The sequence below is a fragment of the Astatotilapia calliptera genome, chromosome 20 (assembly GCF_900246225.1).
Source record: "Astatotilapia calliptera chromosome 20, fAstCal1.2, whole genome shotgun sequence".
Classification (NCBI taxonomy): domain Eukaryota; kingdom Metazoa; phylum Chordata; class Actinopteri; order Cichliformes; family Cichlidae; genus Astatotilapia; species Astatotilapia calliptera.
In genome coordinates, this window is record NC_039321.1 from 30,257,377 (window position 1) to 30,276,691 (window position 19,315).

The 19,315-nt window shown below is 45.2% G+C and overlaps 1 protein-coding gene across 1 annotated transcript in view; it reads left to right on the top strand.

Annotated features, from left to right (window-relative positions):
- Positions 1–19,315, top strand: part of lgr6 (leucine-rich repeat containing G protein-coupled receptor 6) — a 39,346-nt gene that overhangs the window by 387 nt on the left and 19,644 nt on the right. Inside the window, exons 1-2 of the mRNA XM_026153382.1 lie at positions 1–813; positions 16,405–16,476. The exon at positions 1–813 is cut by the window's left edge and continues 387 nt beyond it. Coding sequence (XP_026009167.1) covers positions 569–813; positions 16,405–16,476 — 317 coding nt within the window. The 5' untranslated portion in view covers positions 1–568. The remainder of the gene's footprint in view (positions 814–16,404; positions 16,477–19,315) is intronic.

The following is a 19,315-nucleotide window of genomic DNA, read 5'->3' on the forward strand; positions in this document are numbered from 1 at the left end:
ACTGCAGTTACCTTGTTCTCCCCTTTTCCCTTCTTCAAACTGCACGCTCACCCTTTCTCTTCAGCCTGAGTAAAGAATGGGAAAGGGAAGAGAGGGAGAACGAGAGGGAAGAGTTTGAGAATCGCGGGTCCCTCCCACTAAATTGTGGGCCAATGAGTGTAGCTCATTCACAACTCATGCGCTCCTTCTACAATAGGTAAGGAGAGAGAGACCGAGAGAGCAAGAGATGCATACAAGGAGAGAAAGAGAGAGGGAGAGACATATATACAAGGAGAGAAAGACAGTGAAAAGGCAAGGCCAGAGTCAGAGGAGACAGACAAGAGGGAAGAGGAGCTAGATAAAGTTGAGCCAATGGGACTGAAGTAGTGACAGAGAGGTAAATAAACAGAGATGAATAGGTCAGTGTCTTGACAGGACAGATTTACAGTGCGGACAACCTGCAGTGAAGAAAAGGATAGGAAGGGGCATTAGAAGAGCGACGGAGTACTTAGAAGGGAAGAAACTCCTCATTTATCAGCGCTGCATCTTAGAAAAGAGTGAGACAAGTCGGGAAACTCCACAGGTGCAGATGCAGACAGGTGGTCAGCCAGACATGCCTCTTGTGCTTCTGTTTCTCTGTGTGGCCGGAGGAGTCTGGGGGTCCGCCCCCGGAGCGTGGGGGTACGGACGGATCCAGGACAGACAGGGTACAGCGGCAACAATGTGCCCATCTCCGTGCCACTGTGAAGAAGACGGGATCTTTATCATGGTTGACTGCTCAGAGATGGGACTATCATCTGTGCCAGCCAACCTCAGCCCGCTGACCACATACCTGTGAGTAACACATCACTGTTGGAACAACAAAGGACTCTCTGGTTGTTTTATTAAGTTTTTCACCCTGTGTTTCCTTTACCTCACTAATCATCTTCCTCGTGTTTTGAGTCCTAACCTTGATCTTCAATCCTCCTCTCACTCACCTCGGTCTGGTACCCATTTGTTTCAGTGTTGTTTGAAAAATGAATTAATGCTGCCGAGATGTGGCTGGTATTCCATCATTTTGTAAAAATAGAGCAGTGGGCAACAGCTGGCTGGATGTGAAGCACTGGCAAAGCCCACATGCAGATAAAAATGGACAGGCGGGAACATGTGTATGCACGGGAGCGAGAGAGCGTGTGTGCTGGCCACTATGGCAAAATAACTGGACCACTTTCAGTGTCAGGTTTCTGAGCTCCAACTGGAGGCATGCCACGAGAGAGACTGTGTGTTTGTGTGCACACGTGTATGCTGCGCCTTTTGTGTTTGTGCGTACACATGCATGTGTGTGAGCTGCAAGCACTTGACACAAGCATGTTTTTGTGTGCGCGTGAATCAAGAAGGGTTTGAACACAGATGTCCAAACGTGTAAAAGGCTGAGCATTCAGCTTTGCCGCTACTCTGTGTCACACTGTGTTGCAATAAAAGCACAGTGGCAAAGAAAAGAGCAGAAACATGTGCAGGAAAGGCTCATTTAATTATGTTTTTTCAAACAAATATCTTGATGAAATAACTCCTTTGTGACACTTCATTTCCAAACACCGAAGAACAGTAGCATTTTTTCATTTCATTCGTATACGTTGGCTAGAGCGCACGGCAGATGCTGTAAATACAATGAAAAATGTAATTCCAGCCACTTTAAGGGTAATAAGAAGCTCTAGACATAATATTATGTAAAAGATAGTTTCATACACCACCCTGTCGTGGCTTAAAGCCAGATCTTTAACTGCTTTACTGCGTAAGACCTCAGAGGACAGATTACAGACACTTTGTGATAACTGATACTAAAGTCATAGAAGTCAAATCCAGGAAACAGGGCGTGATAGAGAAGCTCTCACTAGGGGCTCTGCAAGTATTTCGAGAGCAGAGGAGCAGAATTCGGGAGGAGGGGAGAAAGATCAAGAGTTTATGTAGCAAACGACTTTAAGAGAGGTGCATAAAAGAACTCCGCTTGAATGATGCTCGCCTCTTGTGCTGTCATGGGAGCCTGTGATGGCCAAATCTCACTGTGCTCTTTTGAAAGTTAAAACACATTTATGGTGGTGAAATATGGTCTCTTACTGCGTCCAGGAATTGCTCTACCTATGAGAACATCAGGCTTTTGGCCTAACAATGCTTGCATATCACACAGCTAAGTCAGCACACGTACACACCCAAGGCAGGCTTGATCTTAAAGGGAGCGCGTTGAGCCCCTCAGTCCTCCTCTAGAGCAAAAACAATGATGACATGAGACTCCCTCAGTGGAGATCTGCGCTCATCTTAAGTGCTGCGCCCAAGCCACACACAAACATACAGATCTACACACAAACACACATCATTTCCTACAAACACAAGCTTAATTGTTCATTTCCCCTCGTTCCCTAACGGTGGAACTGCACCAATTAGTGAGTTTGAGGGCTGATTTAGAATAAGATAAATAAACTCAGTGACCAACCGCACACGCCCACACACAGTCAACACATTAGTTGTAGAGGAGAGAGAAGATGGAATGTGGGACGGCAGGAGAGATGCCACAACGAATCAGGAGAGTGCACACGAAATGTTTCCTTCTTCAAACACAAACAAAACAACAAGCTTCTCCCAAACTCAGACACTGCATGAAAACAACTGCAGCCAGCACAGCAGGCTGGAGTTTCTCATTTCATCCTCGAGCATAAAAGGTTACAACAGCGGCGAGCCGGTCCAATCCCCATCAGGATCTGCAGAACTGTCCAGCACGCCCCGCTGCGACGTGTACTCTGGATTAGCCTCCAAGCACATACTGTAGGCTGTGGAGGTCACAGGGATTTGCTTGGGAACAGTCCACATTATAAACCACATCCACACAACTCTGTGAAAGTATATGACATCATTCGGCCATGTCATCGGAGAGCTCTTCAAAGTGAGCCGAAATGCACATGCTAGCGACTTGAGAGGAGAAACCAGGCGATGCATGATTCACTCGATTTTCAAGTGTTTATTTGCACACTTGGACGACCCCACTGCATATAGGCATAAACATAATTAAGTCGTAATCAGGGAAATTTTTCTCTCTTTTTCTGAATCATAACACCGAGGCGACTACAGGTTGACTCTGCAAGAGAATGTCGCCACTGGGAGGCAAAGGTGCTTGGAGCTGCTAGCAGCGGAGTGGGTAGAGATTTATGGCAATAATTGTTTCCGTGGGCAATGCTTGAAATGAGCTGTCATGTGAGATCATTTGAAAGACCTTCTCTTTGATATCGCATTAGGAAGGAAAGGCAGTGCCCCGGGGTGCTTGTCTCTGTGAGTGTGTGTGGATGTGTGTTGAGAGCGAGAACACCGTGTACGGTAGTTTGGAGACCTGTGTGGTTTAAAGTGTAGCAGCAAACAAGTCAAACGCCATAAAGGATGGTTAGTAGTGTGACTACCACAAATCTTAGTTAGGAGCAAGTGAATTAGTTGGCTTTCCACCTATAGACTTATACATAGTTAAAGCAATGTTTTTTAATGCCCTCGTTATCTGTTTAATATGATATCCGGTAATATTTCTATACTCTCTGTTTCTACGGTTGTCAGGTGCGCATGTTTACACGTCTTCCACTTACTTGAACAGTGTGAGCGTAAGTGGAAAAGAGTGTATTTGGGTCTGGGGTTGGACCGGAGTTGAGAAGCATTTAGGTGATGCCTAGTGGTAGCGGTAAGTGCGGTGAACTTCTAACAGTGTTTTGGCTGGGGCCAGGAAACCACAGCTAGCGCATTACCAGACAGAGGAAAACTGAGGAGTGTGTGAGCACGCCTGCATGTGCACACGCGTTTGTGTGTGTGTGTGTGTGTGTGAGTTTGTGTGTGAAGACCACCCAGATTGCAAAGGGGATTTTTTTCTAGCCAGTGGAGGTGAAGCAAGAATCTAAGAATAATGGAGAGATAAAAATATGATTAAAAGGGAACCAATTGGTGCCACAGAAATAAATGTGCATTGGACAGCTTTGAACACTCTGCTTTAGCAGGGGCAAAAAGATAAATAAATAAAAATCACACAGACACATTCTATATATACGCATGCAGGGGACAACATCCTGCCCTGTGTGGTGACCGTGGCAGTAGCAGTCGTGTGCGTGTCATTTAGCCATTATGTTGATGGAATGATTCCTATCGTGAGTGACCGGAGCTCACACTGTAAACATCATGTCTGCAAGAAACAGAGAGAAAACAGAAAATGTATTTGACAGAGAGAGAGAGCAGAAATAAGTGCATAGAAGAAAAAAGAGAACAGTGTGTGTGCGTGCTTGAGTGTGTGCTCGAGTGTGTGTGAGTGTGTGTGTGTGCTCAAGTGTGTGTACAAAGCGTGGAGGGTCCTCACAGAGAAGATATCAGCGCCAGCATCAGTGTCCTGGCTCCAGACATCTACGGTAGCACCCTGCCTCAACTACACTCCCCTCCTACCTCATTTAGGCCATTCTCCTGCCCCCCCCCCCCCCACCTCGCCTATTCATCTACAGAACAGGTGTCGGTCTGCTCACGCAGTGCAAATGTGTGATCCCTGTGCAGTGATTGATTGAAAAAACCTAGCAATGGCTACACCTTCGGGCGGCGGAATAAGAACAGCACAGGGTGTGTACTCAGATGGTGTCACTTCATTGTTTTTCTTCAAGGTGTTAATGTGCATGTCAGTTGGGGAGGAGCTGTTTAGACTACAAGCCAAACAGCTGTCAATGGTGATCAGAGAGTTGTACAGAGGAAGAAATCAACTGCACCATAGTTTCCTTCTTTTCATGCTCTTCATCCTTCATTAACTCCTTTGTCCTCTCCTCAACTCAAACCCTCAAAGTGTTAACTCAGCGCTCTCCTACAGTAGATTCCCTGGAGCTCATGCAACGAACACTGGCTGAAAAAAGCCACTTCCGATTGCTAAGTGATATTTATGCCAGAAGGGTGAAGGAACTGCACTGGTTTGTGGTTTCCTGAGAACGACCTGGGAGGCTTTTAAACGCTGCTCAGGGACAGACGGTAGGTAGGCAGGTACAGAAAAACAATGGAAACAATGGTAATTCCCTCAGGAACAGCAACCAAAGAAGACACAGAGGCCATAGTGTACTCTACCGCTCCACATCCTGTCCTTTAGAAAAAAGTAGAAAGCAATCATGACACAAGATCTTGAAGGGAACTAGGGTGGAGGAGGCAGAGAGCAGAAAAGCAAAGTGGTTTTTGTAGTTTATGTGTACAAGAGCCTGCACATGATGGGCTTATGGGGACTGAATTAAACTGTTTGGCCCTTGTTGGCCCACTGACTGAATATGTAAATCTGTGTTTTTCGTGTGATGGCAGTGTGACGCAAGTATGACACGGGGCGCTAGGAATGTTCTCCCTGTGATGTGCGGTCGTGGGGTGAAGGCCTGCTTCTGACTGAGAGAATTCAGATTGGCTGCATGGCCCAGATTCCTATTCTTTCCAGCTCAGGGAATCCATGGGAATATTTGTTTGTGTGCATGTGCACGTGTGTGTGTGTGTGTGTGTGTGTGTGTGTGTGTGTGTGTGTGTGTGTGTGTGTGTGTGTGTGTTTGCGTGAGCGTCTGTCTGTACTGTATGTGCATGAAACTGTGCAAGTGCACGTGTGTGTGTGTGTGTTTGCGTGAGCGTCTGTCTGTACTGTATGTGCATGAAACTGTGCATGTGCACGTGTGTGTGTGTGTGTGTGTGTGTGTGTGTGTGTGTGTGTGTGTGTGTGTGTGTTTGCATGAGCGTCTGTCTGTACTGTATGTGCATGAAACTGTGCAAGTGCACTAGCCCTCTCTTTTCCACTACAGAGAAGGCATTGTCCTGTCCTGGGACGGGGCACGCCGAATGTCACCAACTGTCCAAGTGCATGTCCATGCATATGTGGATCTATGTGTCTGAATGTGGCATATGTGCATTTGATGAGACATTTTGAAACTGTTTATTGCCTAAAAATACAAGAATTTCAAACAGGATTTTATACTTCTGCAAGAAGATGCAGTTACAACAGCTCAGGAAAGGCCCACTTTTTAGATGAGCCTATCACAAACTACAAATGTAATGGCTATTTGAAGAAGCAAAAACTGTGTTTTTCTGATTAAAACATCTAAGATAACCTGATTATGTCCTAGAGTAAAAAATGCTCAGATGGATTGTGCAGAAAGTTGGATTTAATTTTATTTTTTACAGTTTTCTTTTTTAAATTTTAAACCCCCATAAAAAAAGTTTGTAACTTTGTTTTTTTATTTAATAGGAAACTAAAATAATAGATCCTGTGTGAGACATGGGGGAGAATGTTTACATGAGTGATGACAGCAGAGTGTGCATGACATATCTCTCAAAGTCTGTCTGCCTATCTTTGTGATCGTTGGCCAGACCTGCAGAGCAAAGTGGCTCATGTGGGGCTGGCAGTGTGCAGGTGATGACTAGTAAGAGCTAATGATACTTAATGCCCTTTCAAACAACACACACACACATACACACACACACACACACTTGCACGTACTCACAAGACCCTCCACCCACATAGTAAGCAGGTCTGGCCCGGATCTGGTATCAAGCCAGCACTGCTGGTTGACTTCTGGCATGATAAGACGTATGTCAACCAGATATGGGCCAGGCCTGGCAATGATGCCACTGTTCATGCAATGGCATACCACATCTGGCCCGATTGTGGTTTGGGTTATGTGGCCTAGGCCCATAGAAAACAGGACTGGCCCGGATCTGGCATCAAGCTGGCGCTTCTGACTGACCGGTGTAATGGCAGAGTGTATGTCAACCAGATGTGTGCCAGGCCTGGCAATGACACCACTATTTATGTGATGGCATGCCACATCTGGCCCAATTGTGGTTTGGTGTATGTGGCCTGGGCCCATAGAAAACAGATCTTCCCTGGATCTGGCATCAAGCTAGCACTGCTGACAGACTGGTGTCATGGCAGGGTGTATGTCAACCAGATGTGGGCCAGGTCTGGCAATGATGGCAGTATTTATGTTTTTATTTTCCTATTTTAGTTAGAAGACCCAAATGCCATGTTGTGATACTATACTGCTATGGTAGCCAACGTTTCAAATGCAGATTTGACATGTTTGTGAGTGCACACTTTATCCAAAACCTAGTGACGGTTTACTCATCATTACCAGCGGGTGGCTGTAGCTCAGGAGGTAGAGCAGGTCACCTATTGATTGGAAGGTTAGTGGTTCGATCCCTGGCTCCTCCAGTTTGCCAGTCTGTGTATGAATGTAGTTAGGAAGCACTTGGTGTAGAGAAAGTGTGTGATTGGGTGAATGTGGCATGTTGGATAGAGCACTTTGAGTAATCCGGGAGAGAAGAAAAGCGCTATATAAGAATCAGTCCATTCACAATCTGAACAGTTTCGTCATGTTACTTTGGCACTATTATGTTCCGGCACATGTTATTACATGGCTTGATTAAGCTGACATCTAGGGCCAGCACAGGGCCAGCAGTGTGCTTGAAACTGGTCCGTGGCTGCACACAACTTACACATGGCCCACATACCGTAAAGAATGACGGCCCTTTGGTGGCCCAGATCAGGTTGGCCAGAGGTGGCCCATATGTGGGCCAGCACAGGACCACCAGTGTGTTTGCAACTGGCCCATGTGTGAGCCATCTCTAGCAAACCAGATCTGTGCCACCAAAGAGCCGTCATTCTTTGCGGTATGTGGGCCATGTGTAAGCACATTGTGTGGGCCAGATCGGGGCCATAACAATTCTGCTATGTGGGCATTGCACACAAGGAAACACACAGGCAGCAATAGTGGCGCACACGCACATACTCACTTAATGATGGTTAATGCATCAAAGAATCTCACAGAGCAGAGATGTCACTACAGTGCTAGTTGGGATAAGGTTGAATGGTAGACTGGAGTATTAACTAAAGGGAACAAAGCAGCTTTTACAGACACATGTAAATGTGCGCACACACACACAGACGCTCACAAACACAAATACAGTAGCATAGCCAAAGGGGGATATTGCACAAGAATGTACAAGAAATTAAAGCAGGGATGTAGAAAACAGAAGTTTGAGAGATTAATGATGGGGGGGGATAAAGAACGACGAAATCTTTTCTCAGGACGTCTAATATTTGAGGGTTAGTTTGACTGATCTGAATGCAGAAACAGCAGTGAGCTCAGCAGGATTGCATAATTATTGGTAAGACTACATCATTATTCTTCCTAAGCCTGGACTTCACAGGTGAATTTTCCATCTGCTGTGAAGAGGGGAGGGGGGAATTCTGTCAGGCTTACTCAAGTCTCGATTACATATCTGAGAAGGAGCAAAAGAGGAAATCTGGACTTTTTACATGAATGGCAAGACGCCAAACTAAATCTCTTTAAACCAACAGCAGCCACATGTCTTCAGCAGTGTGGGGTAAGATTTCATCACGCGCTGATCTAAGTTGAGTTCTAGATGTTATCCGTGGGTACTCTTTAATATATGGAGCAGATGACCTGATCGTGGATCTGTGAGCGCTTTTTGGGCCAGCAGTGGATTTGAGCAGCCTTCTAACTAGATCCAGTGTCCTCCTGTTTCTGCCATTCAACCAAATGAAGTCATAATAGAGCCTGACACTAATACTCATCGGGTTTCATTTACTGTTGTGTCCACTGCTGCGAATCTGCCTTGAATCAGAATGCAGAAGGGGGGGAGGACACCTCTGTAAGAGATACCCATTCAGGAAGCGATAAAATTTGCTACCCTTTTCCACACGTTTACTATTTTTTAAAGAGTTCATTGGCATGCTATTAACTTTTAATGCTGCAAAAACTCATAGCTTTGATTAAAAAAAGTACATCATGTGACAAACACGCATGAAAACTAGACAAAATATACATGTCAAAACAACACATTAGTGGAGTGGGGGGGGGGGGGGGGGGGGGGGCTGTGAATGCCTTCCTGCCTTCCAAAGCTTTGGCCTACACAACAGCTGCCTGTCATTCCTGTCCACATGTTGGAGGCAGTTGTATGTTGTGTAGCGCCGACTGTTCCAACACTTCCTGTTCCATTACTGAAGTGCTTGACCTTACACCCCCCCCCCCCCCCCCCCCGCCCCCAATCTCATGACAGGGTGTGTGTGTGTGTGAGGGCAGGCAGCGCACATGAAGTGTGTATGCGCACGTGTTTATGTGCGTGTGCAGTATACCAGGGGTTGAATGAAGTCCCAGAGGGCACGAGTATGTTTCCCATGACATGGCCTCAGACTAAACAGCTACTCTCTCCACCCAGACATCCGCCTGTCATTCTCCTCTTAACCGCAGCAAGCAGAAAAGAGCACAACACACTGAAGCATCTCCCTTTTCTGTTTCATTATCTCCTCTTTTCTCTTCATCCCTCCTTCTCTGTTTCTCTGCACTTTTGTTGCAGAGTCCTCCCCATGGCCCTCCTCATCCAGGTGAAAAACTTCTCCTCGCCCTCTTGCTCTTTGTCCCCCGTGAATGAGAGAATAAGAGAGGGAAAGATAAAAAGAGAGTGCCTTCGGACACAAAGGGCAGTGTACCCCTCCCAGGAAGTCTGGGAGAGAGGGAGAAAAAACACATCTTTAGAGAAAGGAGGAGGGGAGGACAGCATTGTGCCCTCCTTCCTGACTCTTGGGTGTGTGTGTGTGTGTGTGTGTGTGTGTGTGTGTGTGTGTGTGTGTGTGTGTGTGTGCAACCTCATGTGTGACCGGGAGAGAAACTGAATGCCAAAGCAGTCAGTCTATTCAGACAGAAAAAAAGCAAACACACTTAGACCTCACCCTTGCATACAATACACACATGCACACACACTCACACACTAATGCACACAACTATTTAGACCCTCTTTAAGGCGGCGCCCAAGCACTGACTACCAGTTGCATTGTGTGGAATAAAAGATCCTCTTTCATCGTGCCTTAACTGTTTCAAAGAACTAAGCGGAGAGGATCAGACTGAATCTAACTGAAGACATTACAGTTCTAATCGCTGTGAAAGACAGCCAAGGTGTGGCTCAAGCAGCCCTAATGCACAACTCCTGCCCTCAGGGCAGAACTCTAGGTTGTTGATTTCCACTAAGGTTCTGTTACTCTAATGTTCCTCACATATAAGCCACCTTCAAAGGTGCAGCGCTTACTGCCATTATTGGCTGTTTGTTTGCTAAGAACTTCCACCTGAGCGAGGGAGATTGGGATTGGCAGGGAGGCAAAAAAGAAAGAGAGACAGACTAGAAAAGGAAGCGAGAGCGAAACAAACACCACAGAGTGTAAGTTGGTAAAATGTATTTATAAAGCACGGTTCACAGATAAAAATCACAAAGTGCTTCACAATAAAACAAGAGGCAAAACTATATGAAAACAACGTAAAACAATCAAATACAACGTAAAACAAGAAACTAATTAAAAGCTTGACTTCAGCCGCTTTTTAAGAGTCGGTGGACTCTGTAAAGTGCAAAGAGATTTACACAACCTTGGTGCCACTGCCTGAATAACCTGATCCCCATGAGTTTTGAACTGAGCACATGGGACCAGTAGCGACCTCTGACCTGAAGAACCAAGAGCTCAGGAAGAAGAATGAGGTTTCAGCAGGTCAGCGATATCCTGGGGAACTTTACCATGTAGGGTCATAAAAGTTAAAAATACATTTTAAAGTGAAACCTAAAATTTCCTGGCAACCATTGAAGAGAAGGCAAAACTGGAGTGATATGCGATCTTCTGTTGCTGCAGCCTGAAGGCGATCCAAAGCTGCTTTGTTGTAACAAGTAAAAAGACTGTTACAATGATTCAAACGGGAAGAGATGAAAGCACAAATAATGATGGTGTGGCTCTGATTAAACTGATTTTTTGGGAGGTGAAAGATCTCTCAATATTTTGTATGCAATTGTAAGGTTTAGTAGCAGCAGCATACCACAAGTCTTTTCATACAGGTTTCCCTTTCTTTTTTTTGTTTGAGGTTGGGGCGGGGGGAGCTATGGCCTCAATGTGAAATGCATCATATCATATCACCCCCCTGCTTACGCTCTCTTTCTCTCACTGACACATTTTAGCAATGTTTCCAGAAACAGGCACCTGACTACTGATCATATCTGCCCTGATCTCAGGGTATATTCAGTCACCAGGGTGGTCCATCACCCTCCTCACAAAAACAGCAACAACAAAAAACCCACACCTGGAGTATGTGTGAGTGCCTGTGGCTGTAGCGTGGGTGTCTATGTTCCTAAAAATAAACAACGGCATTTTCATATGATGTGGCGAGTTGTTTTGCTGCGCTAAATCACCAGCTTTTTGTCAGAAATGCATCCAGTTTGAAATTGGTTACAGTGGGGCTAGGGGCACATTCACACCCCCCCACACACGCCGCCTTTGATCACAGAGCCGATAACATACTTCAGTAGTTCTGTTGACGGGGAAGTGGAAATATGATAAATCACATTATTCTAGCTACAGGACAGTGTAACCTCATGCTCGAGTTGAAATCTGAAACAGCGATGGGGAGAGAAAGAGCGAGTGTGAGGGATAGAGCAGCATAAGAGAGAAAGAGAGAGTGAGGGAGGGACTGAAAAGGCCACGGCCGATGAATGGAAATGTACCCCTGCTTCTTCATGCTTCCGTTCCTCCCTTAAGACATGCGACTTGCCATGGTTACTCTATCAATCACTGCACAAAGCAGTCAGATAGTGCTTTACCTTTCTTCCGATGCCAATTCCTCCTCCCTTACAGTCACACACAGACGAGCCTACACGTACACACATCAGTCGGAGAACATTGTGTGTCTGCAAACTGCGGAACGATGGAGAAATAGAAATGGAAAATGTATCCGTTTCTTTTCCCTTCTCAGTTCCACACGTTACCGTGCTTAAACACGCAAAAATGCACACATCTGTGCACATGAAGATCCACGTCTGTTCCGTTCCCACCCCGGGGGAAGACAGGAAGAGCTCACAGGCTTTGTCAGAGAAAAAGGAGATAAAAAGAAATGTTATGGGTGTGTTTGCGGATGAGCGCCGGATGAGCGCGCGTCTCCGCGCGTCCGCTTTCCTGCATGCGTCCCAGCGCCGCTGAGGAATCTTTAGTTCGTCAGTCAGCAACAGGAGTTCTAAGGAAAGGCAATGGCCTGTGCGCCTCTGTCAGCTGAAAGATGTGTTTTCCTGCGAGCAATATCAGGCTGTTTCTCTGACGCCGTGATGGCCAAGATAGGGCAGAACGTTTCCCTGCTGAATACTCACATGAAAAATGAAGAAAAGAAACCTCCACGCTATCCCCCCCAACACACACACACACACTCACAGCAATCCCTTTCCAGGTCCCAGCAGAGTCCATGTATGATGTGGTGAAAGTGCAACCAGGGCCTGCACCCACCACATGTGCAGGCTGAATGGGAAACAATAGGGGTGTGAAAATGAGCGACAGACATCTCACCACACACACCGCAGCCACCTATAAATGGAAATAATATTGTCCTGCGCACATAGATACTGATACACAGACTTCTCCCTCTCTTTCACAGAGCACACACACGCACACACACACATTAGAGATGCCAGTAAAACGGGGACAGTTCTAATTGTGAAACTCCCACAGCCTGCAAAATCTTCTGAGCGCTGTCTTTCTCATTACTTTTGCGGCCGTTTACTTGCGCTGAAAATATCTGCACGTCACAGCGCCAGCCGACACAATGCACATGTGGTAGTCATCAATCATAATTATCATGGTTTAAAAAAGCCACAGCTGTTATTTGATTTTAAAAACAAGCCATAGCACAGTGCCTTCCAACGATACGTCAAGTTGTCAGCGGAGGCCTTGGCCTGCACTGCAGAAACGTCTCTCTCTCGCTCTTTCTCCGGCTTCCCAAACGAGCTTGTTGGAGAGCGCAGGCGAGCCGAGCTGCATTCAACCTTTTCCCCATGACTCACCGGTGTGTGTGTCTTTATTTTTAAACATTTTCTCTCTCCGTTGCTGTGTGTTTATTCTGTCTGAGCGAGGCCGCTGTTATGGACTTCACACAACGTTTGTTTATGGCTTCTTTAATCAGGACCAGATAACGGAGAGTTGTCTCCATCTGTGGGCGCATCCCCAGAAGCTGGGTGTGTATGTCTGCGTGTCTGCGTGTTGCTCCCCTTTAACAATCCCTCCACAGTGTCCCAATAAATATTCTCCCTCTGCAGAAAATTAGCGCCCGGAAGATGAATCGGATTAAAGTGTGCACGTGTCTTGTTCACGCGCCCCCTCCCCTGCGCTTCCTGTGTCATACGTGATGTCACCCAGTCTTGATTACTGCGTTACTGCTTGCTTGCTGCGTCATCTCCATGGCAACTTTGTTGTCACTTATATTGACCTCAGACTCTAATCAAGCAGTAATGTATTATAGTTGTATTTATTTCAGAATTATTGAGCAGATACTGTGCCAAAGATGGAAACTGTTGGCTTTTCTGAAATACCCTGAAAAGCTAAAGTCTGACATTGAAATTTGGCATATTTGGAAAACACTGATAGGAAAATGAACTTGACAAAACGATCAACAGTTTAGCTGTAGACCAGTGGAAACGATCTTTTATTGTGTCAAGCTAAACATCACCTATATGCCACGTCTCTGAGGTATGGATCTCTCACTTCTCCTTATCACTCAGATTCTCAGTCACTCTTTTAGTGGCGTATCTCAACTCTGAGTCCCCTTCTTTGCGCAGCAGCCACGCACAAACAAAAACACAAGACTAACAAAAGCATATGTTCATGAAGGGAAATGAACATGACTGAAAAGTTTGAGTGAGGGGGCAAAAGTTGTCTTGCGTTTATTCTTGCATGTCTTTTGCACAACGGTCAGCCTGTCGGTGCAAAATTCCTTCATTTTCAACATCTTTGAAGTTTTTTTGCGTAGTGGATATTTAGAACTCCTTCTCTGCAACATTTTAATGACTCTTACACCTAAGCTTTGACTAAACTATTCTCTAACCCTTCTTTTCTTGGTTTGTATTTTTTTGGGTGGGTTTGCTGTCGGGTTTAGGATTACTAACCTTTTCACAAACCTTCTTCCAGTTCACTTTTCAAGAACTGTTTATATGACTTATAGCTAAATCAGTGATTGAAAGTTGGTTGATCCCTAAGGAAGAGCACAGCTACTCTAAGCCACAAGATTTGTAAGACCATCATCTCGCTCATCATCACAGTTGGTATGATCTGTCTTGGTCTACTGATAACACTGTGATCAAGGAGCCCAGGACTGGATTACAGACAACCTGTGTTATATTAAAACCTCACTGGCACTCACACACTGTGTTTACTGTATGCAGTAATTTGTTTGCTCATTTCTTTAGTCTGTTATTTGTTATTCTGACTTTTTTAATAAAAATTGAAGATTGAATAAGTGATCCAATAAACATGAAATGGCACCATATTTACCCCGTCCCTCCTACCACGGAGGTTATGTGACGGGTTTAGTTTGTCAGTCTGTTTATCAACAGGATTACTCAAAATGTTACGGACGGATTTGCATTTGGCTCAGCTCGTAATGATCAACTTTTGGAGTTGATCTGAAGTCTAAATCTGGATCCAGGACATGTTTGGAAGGCTAATATACTACTAAGAAACAAGAATTCATCTTTATATCCATCTTTACAAATAGATAAGAAAAAATCTGGAAACATAGTGACATAGTGTGTCATATATATACATATTTGTGATATAGTTCTGGATCCGTGATGGGGGAAATTCTCACTCTTGCTGGAGGTATGCAGCCTTGGACTAGCCTTGTATTTACAGGTGCCCGGTTTTCATTATAAGCAAACACAGTTTAGATTACACAAACATGAATAAATATCACATTCCTCTGTAAACATTTGACAAACCATTATTGAATGTTTTCATACCCGCATTATTTACTTTAGCTTGAAGTCTCCTTCTTATCCTCCTTTATAGGCCGAGTGCTACCTTAGGCTATTACTTTGAGCTGTCAGTATGCATTACCAAGCATACCAAACAAGCAGTAAAACAACAACACAGGCCTTGCTCATTATTTTATAAGCATGAAAGACAAGTAACTACTAAGAGTAGGTCAGTAACATCAATGCAACAGTGAAACCAAAATATCGAAATCCCTACAGAATGTCACACTGGAAGGTCCTTGAATAACACCTTGAACACCTCTCTCTGCTGTCAGACCCCCCAAGAGTTTACATTCGTGCCTTTATTATACTTTCTTAGGAAAATATTAATTGTCAGCAGATGCTGTAGAAAAGGCTCTGCAATGATCTGACCTGTTTCATGGCACCCTGCTAACGTTGCAAGCTCATCGCTTGGTAAGAACACACCCCCTCATTACACGTGACACATGGAGCTTATGCTGTGTGTTATCCTTGACGGTGTACCAGATTTTTGTTATACTGAATTTGACTCGTCTGCTAATTATGACAGGCTACTCAAATACCCACATTTTTTGAACCAAGCACAGTTTTTTTCCATATCTCCCTGAAGTTGGATATAGATCACGCCTGAGGACAGATCTGTCCAGCCCCCTGTCAGCTTGGCTGACTTGACAAACAAACAGGCAGTGTGTCAAAACTCCCAACTGCAAAGGGCTTCTGAGAACAGAGTTTACACTCGCTAGCCTGGTGGTCTGGCTTTATGAGCAATGTTAGTGTCATACACACACAGAGACACGCAAATTCAAGTCTCACTCCTGAAGGCTCATGCAAGACCCCAAGGGCTGTGAAAGCAAAGCAGAGGTGATGTAAAACCTTCTTGCTTTCCCCGTGCTAATCAAAGAGATGACCTTACATGACCGAGTTAAAAGGTTATATATGTTTTCTACCAGAGGCTGACACATAGGCTGTCCCCGAGTGTTAAAAAAAGATGTGAAAAAGTGTGTGTGTTTAATGTGTGTGTGTGTGTGTGCACGCACGAGTCTGAGCATCCTTCACCTCTCCCTCTTTCACCACAACGCAGCTGCGTCAACACTCACCCCTCAACACACCCTCTCACGTCAGAGTGTGTGTCAAAGAATCAAAGAAATGGAGTGTGCCTGTGTTAAAGCAATGAACAAAGGGGGAAGGAGGTGGTCTCAGGAGAAACCTGAGGAAGAAGAAAGAAGCCAAGAGACTGAGAACGGGAAGGAGAACGAGATAGATAGGAAGGGGGGACCGAGGGGTCAGATCTGAGAGAAAGCAGAGTGAGACATCTGGAAAAGAGAAAGAGTCACTGGGACGAGGAGGAAATTACAGCTGCCCAACAATGATTCATTGGGGAAAATTCTCCTCTGCATCTCCCTCTCCTCCCTTCAGTTCTCCAACCTCTCTACCTAACCCTGTAACCTCTCTCTGTGTACTACTCCCTGCTCGCGAGGATGGATTTCCATATGAAAAAGGCATCCGAAACATTTATAATTTTACGTCTCTGAGCGTTTTCAAAGAACATTAAAAAGGCACGCATTGACTGACTCTTTGATTTTCCCCGTTTCTCTCTCTCTCTAGGGATCTGAGCATGAACAACATCAGCGAGATCCAGCCCAGGGCCTTCCACCGACTGCACCTGCTATCAGAACTGTGAGTGCACAATCATTCAACTCACGCTCACTTAATGAACCTGCACTGTCACAACTCGTGCATGACGAGAACCAGTAATTCCTTGAACCGCTGATACCCACAGACGCCAGAGATGAGGTTGATGATTCTGGCCCGCCTCTGATCTCCCCTACCAAGAAAGTGCCTGAAGCAATATGCTAGTATATCCTGGGATGGCTGCACAAAAGGGAGAGCTGAGGCGAACCTGATATTCACTCAGAGATCAAATATATGGTCTTTAAAGCGCAGGTTCTGTGCTCGGCATCCAAGCCTCTGCTTTCTTGCCCTCCTTGAATTCGGTTCAGCTGGACAGATCAGCAGAAACAGTTCGCTCGTAGACAAGTGTCCTCGCCAAGATAAACACACACGATGGGAGACTTTTAGGATAGCCCTGGGACAACAAATAATGCAAATAGAATTAAGTATGGATTCATTGGAATATCTTTCACATACGTCTCTTGGCTGGTAATAAATACAGCTTTATTTGATCAAATGAAACTAAACAAACAATATGTTAGACTATAAGAAGTCTAAATGTTTTCGACTACCATAGCATATGCTACAGAGGAAATCTGGCCGGCGCTTTCAAGGTAAAAAAGAAGTAGTATTGGTTTCAGTCTCACAGGGCTGTTAAAAGAATACAAGGCGCAGCAAGTTTGCAAAACTTTTTTGAACACGTTCTCAGTCAACCTCGCCGATATCGGATCTGACTACTCCAACCACCCAGCAGAATTCCGTCTCCGTTTGACAAAAGCTGCCTACAGACTTGCCCTCAGGGCGTGAATGTGCGTAAGAGTGTAGTGTGTTTGAGTTCGAGGGGGCTTATGCTTGTATGTCAGCGTTCACGTGATTATTTCACCTCTGAATCCTGCAAACTTTGTGTGTGCGCATGTGTGTGTCTTCATCGGGTGTTTGGACAGTCTGCTGTTTTCTTTGCTAATTTGCGCAGCTGCAGCCTGTGAGGCATGAGCTAACGATGATGAAAGCAACAAGGTTAGCCGGGCGGTCGCTACATTTCCTTTGAGTTGCCGTCCAACTGTGTCCGAAGAGCAGAACGAAGGGAAATTATGTGACACTTTAAAAGCCGGAATATCGAATCGACCACTTTGATTTATTGCAGCTTATTGCATTGCTGATCTGAACTTTTGCGGTTGTAAAACGTTACAGGTCAGATATTGCTGTTGGCGTAATAACGAAAACCACGCAGTTCAGGGTGGTGCTGAGCACTGAAGCTGACATTTGCCTGCATCGGGTGGGGGGAAATGGCAGGGGTGGGGGTTGAAGCGGGGCCTTGGACACAGCTCCATCTGTAGTGTTTGTCCAGGAACAACCATCCCAGTGTTTTACAGGCCCATTGATCTTGCTTCGTCTGCATAGCTATCAAGTTCTGACACTTTATGGAGACTTTTTGTTGCTTTGTAATTCTTCCAAGGAGTATGTTCCTTCCCTGAAGCCAATTTTTTTTCCAGCCCTGTGACCATTTCAGGAGATGTTCTGAGACGATCGTGACATTTCAAGGGCAGGAAAAGCGCTTTTTAAAAATATTCATCTCTGCCTGAAATGGTTTAAAGAGACAAAGCGATAACAGGTTGTGCTACACTTAGAAAGCTCAGAAAAACAAATCAACGCTCTCAACACAAACATGATTGGTTTGAGAGAGACAGCTTTTGATGTGGGTCTCGAGAACTGTTTGGTAGCAGGGAGAGGCAAGGGGCAGGCGTGTTGTGACTGGCAGAGTGATAAATTGTTTGATGTTGGGCTCTGCTTCGCCGCCCGCCCTCCCTTACTCCGTCTCCCTCCCACTGAATTCATTTTCACAGTCCCCCCCATCTTCACTTCACTGCAGGCCGTGTAGTCTCTGCCTTTGACATTTTTTCTGCTCTCACGTCACATTTTCACAAACTAAAACAAATTTGCTGATGGCAAGAGTTTCAACATTTATCCTGTGCTACGCTACAGGAAGGTGAGGGTACAGATTATCTCTATTTGGACACAAACTGTGTCATCCCACCTCTTATCTCTTTGCTCAGTTCTCACCTCTGTAGCTTCAAAGTGAATAACAGCTAATCCCTTTGAACCTAAAACGAGGTGATCAAATTAACTCACAAAGGTAGCTAATCTTACTGGGCTAAACCTTCCTTTGATTCACTGCACCATTAATATTGATAATAAGATGTGAGCACAACCATCCCTCCCTCCAGCCCTTTCCCTGCCTGTAAGTCCTTATTTCTATTGATCTCAGATCCCTCTTATTAAGCCTTCATTCAGCACTTTGATCAGTGAATTTGGGTCTTAATTTAAACACAAAAACATGCACACAACTGTCAGTCAGACGAAGCTTGAAGAGAGGCGACTGCGTGTCTGTGGATTAATGAGAGGGCAGCGATGCCCATGCTTGGATACAGACTCCTAAACTGGTTTCTTATCTGGCCGTCATATCAAAGACACGCCCTCTTTTTTAAAAGTTCTGCTCTAAAAAAGCCATTTTCTCATGAAGCGGTAACTTGGAGCTACCAGAGGACGGCTTGGAGTGAGACTGCCCTCGAAGATGTTTCTTTCTGAAAACCACCGCTTCCAGCCCATCATCATTATCAAAGTCCATCCCTGTTTGTAGCTCCTGATCTCATATTTCACTCTGCTTTTGCCTTTAACTTCATAATCAGCCACTTGCGTCGTGTCTCCTACTCACCTTATCATTATCTGCAGCTATCTAACACCTCGTAATTATAGAGGTGATCTGACACCACTTCAAGTGGCCCGACAGGTGGAATAATCTGACTTCCCATCATTGGTGACTTTGCCTCTTTTGGCCTACATCTTA